This window comes from Platalea leucorodia (assembly GCF_965183815.1).
Source record: "Platalea leucorodia genome assembly, chromosome: 1".
NCBI classification, from domain to species: domain Eukaryota; kingdom Metazoa; phylum Chordata; class Aves; order Pelecaniformes; family Threskiornithidae; genus Platalea; species Platalea leucorodia.
This window is the reverse complement of record NC_138823.1, coordinates 125108654-125124011: the sequence shown is the minus strand read 5'-3', so window position 1 is coordinate 125124011 and position 15358 is coordinate 125108654. Positions and strand designations below refer to the sequence as shown.

Genomic DNA, 15358 nt, shown 5'->3' with positions numbered 1-15358 from the left:
GTTGGTCACTGGAACAGGCTCCCCAAGGAAGTGGTCACAGCACCAAGCCTGTCATGGTTCAAGGAGCATCTGGATGACGCTTTTAGTCATATGGTTTAGTTTTAGGTAGCCCTGTGAGGAGTGGGGAGTTGGACCCTATGATCCTTATGGGTCCCTTCAACTTGAGATATTCTATGATTCTATGATTTCCCTTAATAGATATCTTATTTTTATAGTAGTTTGCGTAAAATACTCAAGTCCATATTCAGCACACACCTGCTTCATTACAGTTAATTGCAGTAAGATGCTTTTTGCCAGTCCGTTTGTGAGATAAATGCCTATACAACTACAACACATTTATACATTTATAATAAGACTTGCTAGATCTTGATGTTAAAAATGAGAGCCTTTTTCCTTCTTTCTTTTCTTTTTTTTCATAAGTTGTGCTATATTTTTTCTACAGCTTTCTTTTTTTTTTCCTACATCTTGGGAGCTTGTGATTAGGATAAAAATTTAAAATACTTGAAAACACTTATAAACAAATTTATTAGACCTCATGGCTGCAAAAGTGATTTGTAAACATGATTCAAGTATACCCTGAAGGTTTAAAGAGTGAATTATTATTTTATTTTGGGAGTGCTGAATCATGATTTTTCAATATTTACAGCTGGCAGCTGCAAGACACTTGTAAGCTGGAATTCCAATTTAATGAGTAGCCTACAAAAATATTCAGACTAACATTTGAAACTTTTCAAGCTGGAGTCAATCCACATAGAAAAGTTTGCAGAGATAATAGGTAACTGAAAAATATCACTGAAACACCAGAAACTATAAATTCTTAAAATCTCTTAATATCCGTATTAGGTGGGGAGGAGGTATATGTTTGTTTTAGAAAACCTAACTGCAGTCTCCCAGGCTTTAAAATGTTGATTACAGCAAAGACAAGGAACAGACTTACTTGGTGGAAGCAGTGAACTTTTTTTGCACTAAAGAATATTTGAGATGATAAATAACAGGCTAGCAGGTAAAAAGAATGAGAAATGCTAAGCTTATGTTGTGGACTATAAGGACATTTTAAATGTATTTTCTTTCTTGTTTTCCTCAAAGGTTTCCTGCAGAAAAGATATACCATATCTAGGACAAGGCATTTGCCTAGTTTCAAAGACCATTAATTTTTTTTTCATCCCCTGCATTTTTGTGCTTGCAACTACTTATTCTGCTTGTTGTGCTGTACTCAAACATTTTACTAAATATGTCAGCTTCATTCTTTCAACCCTGTAATGGTAGAGTATTATAATAAAACTTACTTCTATTTAAATGAAACTTTTGTTCAGCGGCGATTTTATATGGGAAAAATGTGAGGAAATTGCTGCCAAACTTTTACCACTCTGTCATCTGAGTGAAGAAAACAGATGTGGCCAAAAAAACCTGCTTAGATTAGCAAATATGTCCCACATATATTTCTTCCAGTCCATGCATCCATGTATTATAATAAATCATGTATTGCACTAAGTTTAAAGTGAAATTGCAATCACGTAAACAGTCAGATGATACATTTGGGTTTAGCACATCATAATTAACTTTTTCTTTTTAAATTGAACAGACTCACCTGTTAGAAGAGAAATTGTAATAACCACTTTCCTCTAGAACCTCTTCAATTAGAGTCTACAAGAGAAAAGAAATTCATTTCAGCAAATTATCTTTATTAAAAGTAATAAATTAATACATATAGGTATATTTAGAGCTTACCTGCAACTGTTCATATGTCATCCCTTCTGCTATGTCAGAAGTGCCAACAGTACCTTCAAGTAAAAGGCAAGTAATGTTACACTACTGAATTTGGGGTTTGTGCTCCCTCATCAGTTTCTTAGCAATTCCAGTACAAATATAACGACAAGAGAGATGCTTGACTATCAGCAGCTTATTCCACTGACCACAATGACTCCCTCCAAAGGTGGGAGGCATCTTATAGCATGATGTGAGCATTTGAGGCACACAATATTATCACATTATGAAAGAGTTCTAACTGATGGAAAATATTTTAAATACTTTATGGTACAGAACACAGCAATGCAACTTTCTTATTCTTCCCCACTTACAATTTATAGTGGAAAGGGCACACAGCTAGCAGCAATTTGTGAGGACAAAAGTGTTCTTTGCAGGTTAAGAAAGAGACTCAAAAATTAAAGATACTGAGCATCTGATCAAATTGCATTGTTGTCTCCAGGAACAAAATAAAGCTCACATTTAAAGTGATTGTTAGGGACTCATTTCCTACTCAAATATCACCCTTGACACCTAGTATTATTTTCGCTTTTTGCAGTAAGCTGTGGGACTGATATGCTAGTTTCAACACAAAGGCCAGCAAACCTGAAGCTTCTCACCCTTCTTTCTGGCACCACAGTTTTTAATGTTCCTATGTCCACTAGTGCATGGATTGTGACATAGCTTTTCCTGTATTTAGAAGAAAGTAAATGGCACAAATACCAAAATACAGGCTACACATTTCCCTTATGTCCATTGCACAGAGGCATATGATGAAACAAGTCTCTGAACTAGGAATTGGGGTTCCTCACCCTGGATGATGCCAGTGATGGTAAGTTTGATTAAAGATGGAGTTCATGATTTGTCACTCTGAGGATCAGTAGTCCAAAGTATATTTGACACTATTCGTTTTCTAAAGTATATGTATATACTACATAGACGTGGTATAGCATGTAGCATTTCCCTCCTCAAGTTTGTAGGGCTTGATCTAGCTAGGTAATTAAATCATCCCAGTATAATTGTTTCAAACATGACAGAAGAACAACATAGGGTTTAAATAGAGTTTGTTTAAAAATCACGTGCAAGGACAGGTAAATCCTAAGTAGGATATTTTCAGATACAAACATTTCAATTGATTTTCATGGATGAGCCATGTGTTATTTGCATCTTTGATATTTCTTTGTAATTCCAAAGTATATTCTCTTAAATTAGTGGAATGTTCCATCAGTGGTAAACTGCATATCTTACCAGGAATTACGCAAAACAAAAAACAAACAAACGAAACCCTAATAATGAAAATCAGTATAGTCAACATAACTGTACTGTCTTTAAAGACAGAGCAGCAATTCCTTCTGCTTTGATACCATACACTTTATTAGAAATACATGTGCCATTGGAGAGGTTTTGTTGCTTTCTTTACCTTTTCTATCATGTGGAAGCAACATATTTCCACCTGAAGAGAGAAATACCACATGCCAATCTGCTGTGAAGAAGTTGGGCTCCATCAATTCAGGAGAACCTTGCAGCAGCTGGGGAAGAAAAAAAAGAGGAAAAAAGCAAAGGACACTTGAAATCTCCACCCTTCCCATTTGCCAAAACTTCAGGCTTCTATGAGGCAGCTTACCCTTTCCTATGTTTCCCAGTGCAATCAGGAGTCAAAGGAGATTTCAATACTTTTTAGATTAATGAAAAAGTGGTGAACACAGTTATGAATGTCTTACCTTCTTCCCTCCAGAAACACTGACTGAACATTGCAAGCTGCCAATCTGCACTTAGTAGAAAGCACAGAGTTCTTTAGACTATCTGAATAAAATGTCATGAACTATACATTTGTGTGAAGATAAACAGGGAAGTGTATTTCCTCAAACCTAGGAGAAAAACAGCTGATGGCTCTGGTTTTTAAAACTGGGGCTTCAAGTGAAATCGTTAGTCCATATTCAAGCGGTATAATTCTCATTAAAGAGATCCCAGCACTTCTGAAACCTGAAAGTCAGTTTAGCTACTTAATTATGTGAACAAGGATATTGACAATAAACTTAAAAACATCCAGTTTTGAAAATATCCACTGGTAACAACTCTGACATGAATATATCTTTGTGGGCAGGAGAGAAATTCCAGTTATGCATTTCTGCAGCATGTTAACATTTTTACAGTTACAGACACAGAATAATATCTGTTGTTGGAAGACCTTTACCCTGCCACCAATCAGTGAAGGAATCTTTTTGTCTGTTATTCTAATTAAGTTTTCTAATTCAGCATAGTTAAAAACCCATGATTTCTAGATTTTATTTGCAGAAATTGTACAACGTCACAACAACACTTGCGGGAAGAGTTCAACTTAATTCTTTTCTCTATTTAGCTTCTTCCTATTACCTCCAAATTACATCCATGTTACCCAACATATTTATGGTGGTGATTTTGGTAAAATATGTACCATTTCTTCATTGATGCTTATCAATTCTCCATCCTTCTAACTGCGCTTTTTGTTGTTGCTTTCTATTTATAGTTTCTATTTCCTTCAAGGTAGAAATACCCAGAATTGCATTCAGCATTTCAAATGTCCTCTATTTACTACCATTTACTTTTTAAATAGTGTATTTTTTTCCTTTTTTTCAGGTTTAAATCCAATAGTTTTGAAAAAATAGGTTAATTTTATAATAAACACTTCCTTTTTCTTACCATATTTTTGAGCATCCTTTCCTGAAAACATCAACTCAATACACTAGTAGCAAATATTTTCTTGGATTTAATGTTACGGCTGAAACACAGGAACTGTTTAATGTAATTCCCAGCTTGATTTACAGGACAGCAAATTGGCATGAAACTGATGGCTCAGAGAGAGGCATCTTTAACTATCTTTCCAATATACTACCACTGTAAACCAATGTAAACACTAAGCAGCCACCTTCCATGGAGCTTAAGCATCTCAGATTAATTATTACATAAGTGTAGAAAGGATTTAGCATTTGGGGTCAGTCCATTCCATAGCAAACAAACAGGGGGTCGGTCTCTTCTCCCAAGTAACAAGCAATAGGACAACAGGAAACGGCCTCAAGCTGCGCCAGGGGAGGTTTAGGTTGGATATTAGGAAAAACTTCTTCACCGAAAGGGTAGTCAGGCACTGGAACAGGCTGCCCAGGGAAGTGGTTGACTCTCCATCCCTGGAGGTATTTAAAAGACGGGTAGACGTGGTGCTTGAGGACATGGTTTAGTGGTGGGCTTGGCAGTGACAGGTTAATGGTTGGACTCTATGATCTTAAGGGTCTTTTCCAACCTTAACGATTCTATGATTCTATGATGATTGTACGATGATTCTACGAAACAATGACTTAGAAGATTCCACAATTCAGTGCAAGTAGGTAACAATCAAATTAGATTACACAGGGGAATTATGTGAGTGATAAGAAATTATCTTTGTCATCAGATTTTAGATACAGTACCATACCTAATAACTGCTTAGTCATCAATTAAAAAATGAAATATCTTAGCCTCACAGTCTCCCATCGTACACAGATGCCAAGGATGTCATTTTCAGATCCTCTTGTGACTACAGCCTTCTCAGGAGATTTTGAAGGAACATTTAGAAATGCCAATATTGGTCATTAGCTCTTTCTCTGTTAGAGAGCACCCAGCATGTCATTGGAAAACATGCAGGCATGGTTCTTTAGTCATGCCATTTTGCAAATCTGTGGTATTTTTAAACTGATGACACTAAACTGTTTCTGACACACTATGCAACAATGGGACAAAGTATGCTATATTCAAGACACTCTGGGACAGTGCTTTCTTAAAATTCATAGTTTTAGTAGCAATACATTCCAAAACATGAATAATACTGGGAAACTAATAGTAAATTAAGAGGAGCTTACATAAATTAAGAGCTTACATAATCTTTATCAGCCTTTGCCACAAAAAGTTACATTTTCCTTCCCCTTCTCTTTCTGAGCCCTGATGAGATGAAGTCTGGTTTTGCATATTAGCAGCTAGCAGGTCCTTTCCATTTGCAAAAACTGTTCTAATGATCAGACACAAACTTGAAAACAATCTATAGAAACTGCTTACTTAAGAAGCCTCCATATTTTCCAAATAAAAGATAGCTAGAGAACATTCTAAATATTTCCTTTTAAAATGGAATCTTACACTTATATTTTTGTGATATTAATATCAATAGCTTAATTCAAGCAGAAGAGGAGACAAATTCAACCATAGGTGGTAAATGGTGTACTACACCTTTTTCATTTCTGATTTCAGATTACAAGGATTGCTCTGCTGACAGAAGAGGGACTTCTTGAATCTCTCAATGATTCTCCTTTTCCAGTTGCATTGCAAAGCTGGAGGAAGCTATAGAAAACAAAGAAACAGATGTTTTCACCACTAAGTTACACCTCCCATAAAGATGATCTAATCATCAGTGTCATTATTGAAAAAAGTAGCTACACTGGAAAAAGAAACATTGATGTTTAATAGCATGATGATAAACAACAGTACAAGACTTGATTTAGTAGCATATTATGATAATGCTCCTTAGTTTGCCCATTCTGTTAGGCTTGGGATATCATGTAACTCAGTCCCTCTAACCTTGAAGGTAAAGATCATTATCATACGCCTAATATAGGTAATACTAGATTTGCCTCCCTGATCAAAGTGCTAGTATTTGGGACATTTTTCTACAGATGAAGCCCATAGAACATTGGACTAGATTTCATGTTAGCTATAATGAGTTGCTCCAGGTGAAATTAATGGAACTTCAAAAAGCTTAGACCTTCATTCAGTGGGTGTAGAAATTAATGTGTATCTTCCTCATGGCTTCAGCAGGCTCTTTTAAGGTCCTTATGTACATCTTAATACAATTCAGAATGCCTCTTTTGCTAGAAGCTTCCTGTGAGAGGTAATTTATATTACACTTGTCTATAAAGCAAAACTGACTTTGCATATTTTTTCTCCTGTATTTTTTGGTTTAAAAAGCACACATCTTTCAACTATATTTACAAAAGAAAAGCACAAATCATACTTTATTGTGTTTTAAAGCCTTCAATAGACAGTTCAAAGGAGGTCTCTTCCTTTGCTCTTTGAGATTTTAAAATTATTTTTATGCTCCAACAGTAAATGTAAAGCTTCAGCTGTTAGTCACTGCAATGACACCAACCCAGTCTGATGACAATTCTATGGTACACACTACGCTTTTGGAAGGACCTCTTATGCTGTTTCTGTATAGTTGCTTATACCTGCAGACAGTGTTTATAAAACCAGGATTTTCTACCATTTAGTATAGAGTTTATAATCACATCACTTACGTAAATTCACAAAGTGCCACTCCGTGGAATTCAGGAAGCTTTTTGACTACTCAGGGAAGGTTTGACCACTAATGATTCACATTCAAACACTGTCACAGTACACATTATAAAGATTTTTTTTCCCATTGGAACAAATTACTGCTCTTCGACGGCTATAAATCTGGAACAGCTATATTGGCCTCATAGGAGTCCTGATTTGCTCTGGCAAACCAGGGATCAAGGTTACATCCTAAGCATAAGAGACTTCATCAGACAGCTGGTTGCATACAGGTTTTTTTGTTACAGATAGATACTACTCTCCTCTTTTTCATGCAGCTAAGGCCTTACACATATGCTTTAAGTCAGCTGTTGAATGTCCCTTAGCCTACAAGTGAGTAAAAAAAAAAAAAAAAAAAAAAAGAGATGCCTTAGGAAAGGCCTGCAAGATACTCCATAAACTACATGCTACTGCAATGAACTCTGTGCAGTTAATGTACCATGGGCATAATGGGATATTCTGAAGCAAAGGTGGTAAAAGACAAGTCCACTGCATGAGAAACTCAGAATTGCCTCAGGCACTAGTGTTCAATTTTAGCTTTTGTTTTAATGAAATCAGATGTCAGATCAGTTAAAAAAAAAAAAAAGGCCAAAGATTTACATAATGCTTTTTTAAAAGCTTTCTCTTACATTGTTTTCCAGAGATCACTCTGACTCTTGTTCCCATGGAAACTGGATTGGGAAGGCTGCTGGCAGCCAAGAACTAACAGGCAAGAACTCTCCCTTGCAAACTTCAGCTTAGAATTGTCAGCTGAAATATGTAACAGAGTTTTAGAAAACAGCTATTATAAAAAATATTCTACCTTAGATTTGTTAGAACATAAACAAGTACAAAAGAAGCACATCGTACACAGTGAGCAAGTACAGGCATGGATCCTGCTTTGTCTGCCTTCCCATTCCAAAACCAACTGACACCAAAAGCATCAAAGTTGTTACTACTGCTTCAGTGGTCAATTCTGAGCGAGTCTTGGAGTTGCTGTTAGTTCTCAATTATCAGGCATCCATGTTATGATAACTTGCATTCATTAGCAGGCCACTTGAGAATACCTTCTTCAATAGAGAGAGTAGGTTCACTAATGAGCATCTTGGACGTACTCCTAATATAGCATATAAAGACTGAACTGCCTCGTTTCTGTTAGCAGGTGAAGGAGATCATTCTTGCAATAAATTCAATCAGTTCCAATTATTTTAAATAACAATTGTTTTTGTTGTCCCTGATAAGTTGTTTCCTGTACTACCTGTTTTGATAAGCTTGACAGTTAAAAAAAAAAAAAAAAAAAGGACATGTAAAGTTCAGTTATTCTATTCTGTTCTAAACAAAAACATACAAATTTCAGCAATCTGAAATCCCCTGAGGTGATAAACATCACTTTCCAAATAGAAACACTTAACTTTGGAAAATAAAAAGATGTTTATTTAATAAGAGCGAATTTTGCAAGAAACTGAATGGCAGCCATCTTTCTGGAGAATAAAAAGTTTTCCATCACATTTTTAGTTGAGAGTTCAATGCAGATTTATATCAGCTCCATTTTTGCTTTGGAATCAGCATGAAATAACTTTAACTCTCTTTCACTATGAAACAGTTGAACTTAATTTAAAAATAAGTCTTAAGTTTGAAAAAGATCTGACATTTCAAAATATTTAACATATTCAGGATTTGAACTATTGCACTAGAAATCCCAAGAAATTATTACTATTTATTGATCATAAAAATTATTAGTCAGAAGTTATTTAGAAATTATTGCTATAGAGGAAAGCATTTTCTGTACTCTCCATGTCAGTATATGATATTAAGTCACTTAAAATATTCATATTGGTGGCATGACAGAATGTTGTAAAAATTATTTACTGTACAATCCATTTTTCTGAGGTGAGCCAATGGATTTTTTCATATGACTCAATTATTGCCATCCTCCACATACTAATATTCAAGGTTAGTCTTTATTTAAATGATATATTTTTAAAGCATCCTGCCATCTGTAAAAATGTCAAGTTCTGTTGTTTTTAAAGAACAGTGACTAAATTAGCAGCACTTTGCAGTACCATCATTTTGACAACAGCAAATAACTAAAAAGTATAGAATGTCAGAAGCAACAGTAACGCATACTTGAGTGATGAAGATAATTTTGTGCAGCTGAATAAGAATCTGCTGAACAGGGTCACTGATCTGACGCACCTTCCGCTGTGATACAGCAATTCCTGCCGATGCTGTAGATGACAACAGTAAAATAAGAAGGACAGCTCATTTTGTTACCTTAATATATTAATAGTGTACATTGTTTAAAACCTGTAGATGTAAATATTAAGTTTTAATGCATGACTTGTTTTTCCAGTAGTGTTGGGAACAAAAAAAGGATAATCTAAAAACTTAAAAGATTAGAAAATGTAATGAATAATGTGTTTCAAAAGAAAATCCCTTCCTCTGATTCACTTCTAAGTTACTGTAGCAGAAAAGAAGTATTAATGTACCTCACTAATCATAAAAGTTTTCCCACATTTATTCAGAAGGAAATGTAGAGATATGATAAACAGAATTTTCTTATTTTAACTGTTTTTTTTTACATAGACTAATACACGTGATATTTATTTTTTTTTATACATTATGATGTTATGAAATTTATTTTCATTTTACTCTAAGAATTACAATAAAATGTCTGATGAGGACCATTTGGAGAACAATTTTATTAAAATATATCTTCATGTTGCCTTACAGTGATGCGTGCTGCTTTATCACAGCTACTTTTTGTTTCTAACATCTAGCAAGAACATGTTTTGAGAGAAACCTCAAGAAAATGTGCAAGACGCTATGAACCTCTTGGGTCTTCTTTACTTTGCATCAGAAAATGAGTAGTTTCTGTTCTTTATCATAAATTTCTCCCCACCAGAGATCACCCTATCTAAAGGACGTATTGATGGAAACTATGGAAAGGACCTGTTACCAGCATTCTCCATGATGAAAATGACACCATCATAAAGCACATAAACGGCATTTTTCATGTTTAGAATAAAAGAACATCAATGCTAAGCAAAGAATAATGCTGTAAAAATTCCTCTCCCCGCAAAGGAAAGAAAACAGACAATTGCTCTGTGTTACAGACTGTATATTGCTTTTGCTTGTAAATTCCATAAAAATAGTAGTGTTGACCTGTGAATATAATGGAAAAGTGGGTTTTAAAAACTTTTAAATGCAAAGCCAGTTAGATATTGATAGAAAAATGCATGAAGTTAAGCAAACCACAAAATGGGGTTATGAACACCAGAAAATATTAACACAGATTCAATTCCCATGTACATACACATGTAATTATGAGCTATGCACATTACATATACACTATATATAATGAAAATTTTATCCCCCACTGCCCCTGCCATATTATATGGGATATAACATTGACCTATTTGAAGAAAAAGAACAGGTTAAACAAATTTAGAAATTAAATATTTTATCAGTTTTGAAAAGTGCTGTGTCTCTTAACGTATCTCCATATCATTTCTCTAAGCATTAGCATTTCAAGTGGACTTGTACACTAGACAGATCAGAAGATAAAATATTCATTGACTAATTACTAAGAGGAGATCACGAAGCTGGAGATCCACAATAAGAAAGTATTGGCACTTTGAGAAAACAATGTTGCGTTAAGTTATTTCTAATATTTTCTTCTAAAACAGATATTCAAAAACCTTTTTTTTTTTAAACACATGGTATTTGAACATTTCCTTTAGCTAATTACCTAACAACATGCACAATAGCTATGCATACACAAATTCACAAACAGTGCGCACACAGGCTTATATTTTAGCGCTTAACTATTTAATTGGATATCCAAATGTGATCTTTGCTAAAAAGCATCCATCATACCCAATGACAATGACACTACATTTTGTAGTACAAACTCGGAAGTAAAGAACTGAGTCCGTTTGGAATTAAAAGGAAAAACATGACTTTAGAATTAAGAATATTGCAGTACTTCAAGCATTTAGGCTTCCTCATATGATTTTTATTAGATTATTGTTGATTTTATTTAGATAAGTGTGAATTAATTATCATGGCAAGGAGCAGGAAAGCTGACTTTTTTTCTTATCTTATGAAAATAGTGAGTAGGTGTAAACTTGTTCCTCTTCCTCTAAAGGTAGACTACCATCCCCTGTCAAGCAAATCCATGTACATAATGTATAGTTTTCATAGACAAAAGCACTGCAAAGGAAGTCATGCATGACTAGAAGCTATGCTTTTCTTTCAGCAAAATAAATTTAACACAACAATTTTAACCAGGTCATTTAATTCTCTGTGTTAAAATCAGATTAAAAAAAATATCAGCTGTGTGAAAACATTTCGTTCTTGGGATCAGGAACTGAAAACAAAAGCTGAAAGTGAAAGTTTATTTCCCCCACTGAACTACTGTTTGGGACTTATCACAAACAGCCATTAAATCAGATGTGGTCTTGGTCATCCAGAATTTGAGATACACACACTTGTCTGCTGTAGGTACATTTTTTCTTGTAGTACCAGTATCTTGATGATTAAAAGACTGTGCTCTTTTTCTGAAGGAAAACTGCCCTAATTTACCTGCAAGTAATACCAAATATCTATGCAATTTGTTTCCTGCCATATTCAATGAGATATTTGAAAAATACTAGCTAAAGGTACCTTGATAAAAAGCAAAACCAAATTCACTTTACTACCTAAATGAGTGAGCATTACTTAAAATTCAAAAGGACAGTAAACTCAGTACTGATTTTTGGATATTATACCTAAAAGGTTGACTATATTTTGGTAACTAAAGAGCATTACGACCTTAACTACTGAACTGAAAAAAAAACATAATAATTTGTTTGTAATTCCATGGAATAATTGTAATTCCAGCCATAAGAACAAATAGAGAAATACTACTGACGAAGCTTTAGGTAATTTAATAGAATTAGGGCATAGAAGTAAATATCATGTGTTCTACAAACTGTGCAGATTTACAAAATATCATTCAGATTTTAAACATAACAATTAAAACAAACAGAACAACTTGATTCTTATTTACCTAGTGCTCCTCTATCATGCTTTGCCTGCTGAGAAAGAGTATAGAGCCAAAACTAAATCAGATTCTTCGTTTTTTATGTGGTAAATCAGTCGTTATTTATGATTTTTAATCTTATGTATTTAAGTCATACACACTGTCAGACACAGAGATGAAATAAAAGCTTATCAGCAGACTTCCACTATGAAACACTGAGTGTATCACTAAAGAAGATTAGTTAACAAAATTATCTTTCGAAGTATTAGACCAGGAAGCTAAGCAAAGAGCTTATGTCCAAGTACTGAACTTCAGCCAGCAGCTCTGTATCTCTCTTAAATACAGTTATCTCTAAACTACACTTCAGGGGCTAATTTAGATCCATATTCTAAAATTTCCTCATAGAGAAATACCCTGAGGATCATAAAGTCTTATGCACGTACAGATTTACATTCACCTAAACTTCCCCCCCTCCCTCAAAGTGATCTGGTATCAAAAATGAAAATTCTAAGAGGGAGATGAAATGCAAATACCAAAATAAATTAGCCCACAACTGAACTATTATAATTTTTTTCCCCGTTGAATTTCTGTGCTGGCTACTTTAACAAGAACTAGAAGAGAGACATTCACAAACTGAAGCGTCTAGGGACCAACCAGATCTGAGCTGCACACTCACAGAAAATAAAGAGAGAGAGAAAATCTCACGCTCTGTCACAGAGAGAACCATTTCTAGTAGGATCAGGAAGATAATGACATCATTGCTATTGTCAGATTTTTTGTGGCAATGCCTTTTGGCAGATGGGTTGAGAGAGGCAAGTGAAATTCAGTTTGACATTTTTTCCCTAAGCTTCCTCTTAATAGTCAATAAGAGGAAAAGAAGTCCTGCATTTCCCCTGAGCCACTTAAGGAAGAATTTAGGTTGGTCTTTCTGCTCAAGGTGACAGTGGAAGTCATGCTATAATAATCTAAAATATTATATACCACGAGAAGAACAACTTTGATTTAGCTCTTTTTGCCTCATTTTCACCTCTCTACCAACTGTTTCAACATTGCTATATTCAATCCCAAAATAAATAATGTAGTCTTGCTGTTACAACCTAGGAATCTTCAGTTTTTGTTAGGACACTGATAAAAACTTTACTTCCTTGACATGTTACCTTTTTCACTGCTCCCTGTTCTAGGGTATTCGACTTCTCCTTTGCTGTCAATGGCTTGTATTACAAAACAAAAGCAAATAACTGAGTGCCCTTTCTTTTGTGGGTCTTCTCAGATATTTTTTTTCTGAATAAAAATATGCCTAGAATTATATCAGCAAACAGAAAGGACTGAGTAGGACATAATATGGATTTCCCTGTTATTCAATGTTTAGAGCCTTCTCTTTTCTAGTATGACAGCAACAACATGACTTACCAGTCTAGGAGAACGAGCTGTAATGTCTACTTGTAATGTCTATGTGCTTCAAAGACAGCTAGAGACCCAATGTTCAGCTAGGAACTTTAGGAGTTCCTATAAAGTCCATATAGTCCAGACCACTCCGCAACTGTATTTCTTTTAAATATGGAAGTATAGCATTATTTGGGGGATGAGGGCACGTGTGTGTGAATAGACAGCTGAGGACTTGATCAAAACTTTTAAGAGTTTTACCCAAAAGGAAAACATTACTGACAAAAGATATCAGATTTGCTCAAATCACCCACAGGACTGAAAATATTAACAAAGGCTAAAGTGTTTGTCTGCAGATCATTATAGCTCTGATACATTATGGCTGGATAGTGGGTTTAAACTATATGTTGTTATTATAATGGCACTCTAGTAAACAGCATTGAAAAGTGCTGAAACTGGACAGCAAATTTTGATTTGTACTGCATAATTAAAACTCCTAATACAATTTTTATATCAAAAAGCTGTGAAATAGAAGTTAGTATAGACAAAAAGTCCTTTTTATATGAAGATCAATATTTCAAATGCTCAAAATAATTTTCTTTCAAATATTATTCAGACAATATGCATTCTGAAATCACAGCTTAGCAGCTTACAGTATGTGAAGCTTCTCAGTAAGAAAGAAAAGAATCTCAAATGGAAAACTTGTTTCATCAGTGATGATGTATAAATACATGATTATTTACAAGGGCTCTAAGAAATATTCCTTTCTGCATTCCCACTGCATTCAGCAGACGTTTAGCCAGGATAATGACCATTAAAATGAAGTCTTACTGATTTACTATTGGAATTCATATTTTTTAAAAATTCGTTAAGGATATTTCAGATAACATATTTGTATCTGAAATGTAATTATCACCTTTTCTAACATTTTAAAATATAATTATTAGATAATACCATGATTTTTCATACCGCAAAGAACTACAACAGTAAGACTATGAGACTGCTACCCTGTCACGAACAAATCCTCTATTTTCTTAGCATGGGCCCTGCACATGAGTGGAAGCACTCTCAAGAGCAGATCAATAGGCAGTAAAGCTGAAGAAATAAAACAGAAGACACTCTATATGCAACAGGAGAATAAGGTTTAAAAACTTGGAAATCATTAGGTTTAACTTAAGTTAAAGTTTGATTTTGTTGCAAGCACAAAATTACCTGGTCGCAGTCTTGATCCCAGACCTTCGATATAATCTCTATTATTTAACAAAAAAAAAAAAAAAAAAAAAAAAAGTTATTTTAATTGTGTTTGGCACCAGTGACTGTAGAGCAAATATCAGTATTTCCTGATTCCCTCTCAAGTTTCCTCTAAAGGAAATCTGTCCAAATTCACTAGTTTTTAACTGTACGTTTGTAAGTCACATAAAGCATAAAGGCTGGCTTACTCCACGTGTCCAAAATAGCATGACTTCTACTAAATAAAAGTTATACTCCATTCCTTTCCCTCCTCATTCCTTTTTAGCCTGGAAAGTACAAAAAAAGTAGACAGGATAATCCACTAGATTACGTATTATTTTGCATTTGTACAGCATGTGCTGGTTTAGGCTGGGATAGAGTTAATTTTCTTTATAGTAGCTAGTATGGGGCTATGTTTTGGACTTGTGCTGAAAACAGTGTTGATGATAATACAGGGATGTTTTCATTATTGCTGAGCAGTGCTTACACAGAGTCAAGGCCTCTTCTGCTTCTCACCCCACCCCACCAGCGAGTAGGCTGGGGGTGCACAAGAAGCTGGGAGGGGACACAGCTGGGACAGCTGACCCCAACTGACCAAAGGGATATTCCATACCATATGCCGACACGCTCAGCAAAAAAAGCTGGGGGAAGAAGAAGGAAAGGGGG

At 34.8% G+C, this 15358-nt stretch overlaps 1 protein-coding gene across 1 annotated transcript in view; it reads right to left on the bottom strand.

The window, feature by feature from the left end:
- Positions 1–1584: 1584 nt before the first annotated feature.
- The window catches only part of NEK10 (NIMA related kinase 10), a gene marked incomplete at both ends in the record, with an annotated part of 103888 nt that continues 90114 nt past the window's right edge, over positions 1585–15358 (bottom strand). The window contains 6 exons of the mRNA XM_082303942.1: positions 1585–1644; positions 1729–1781; positions 3164–3272; positions 5974–6084; positions 9181–9281; positions 14675–14712. Of these exons, the coding sequence (XP_082160068.1) occupies positions 1585–1644; positions 1729–1781; positions 3164–3272; positions 5974–6084; positions 9181–9281; positions 14675–14712 (472 nt within the window). The remainder of the gene's footprint in view (positions 1645–1728; positions 1782–3163; positions 3273–5973; positions 6085–9180; positions 9282–14674; positions 14713–15358) is intronic.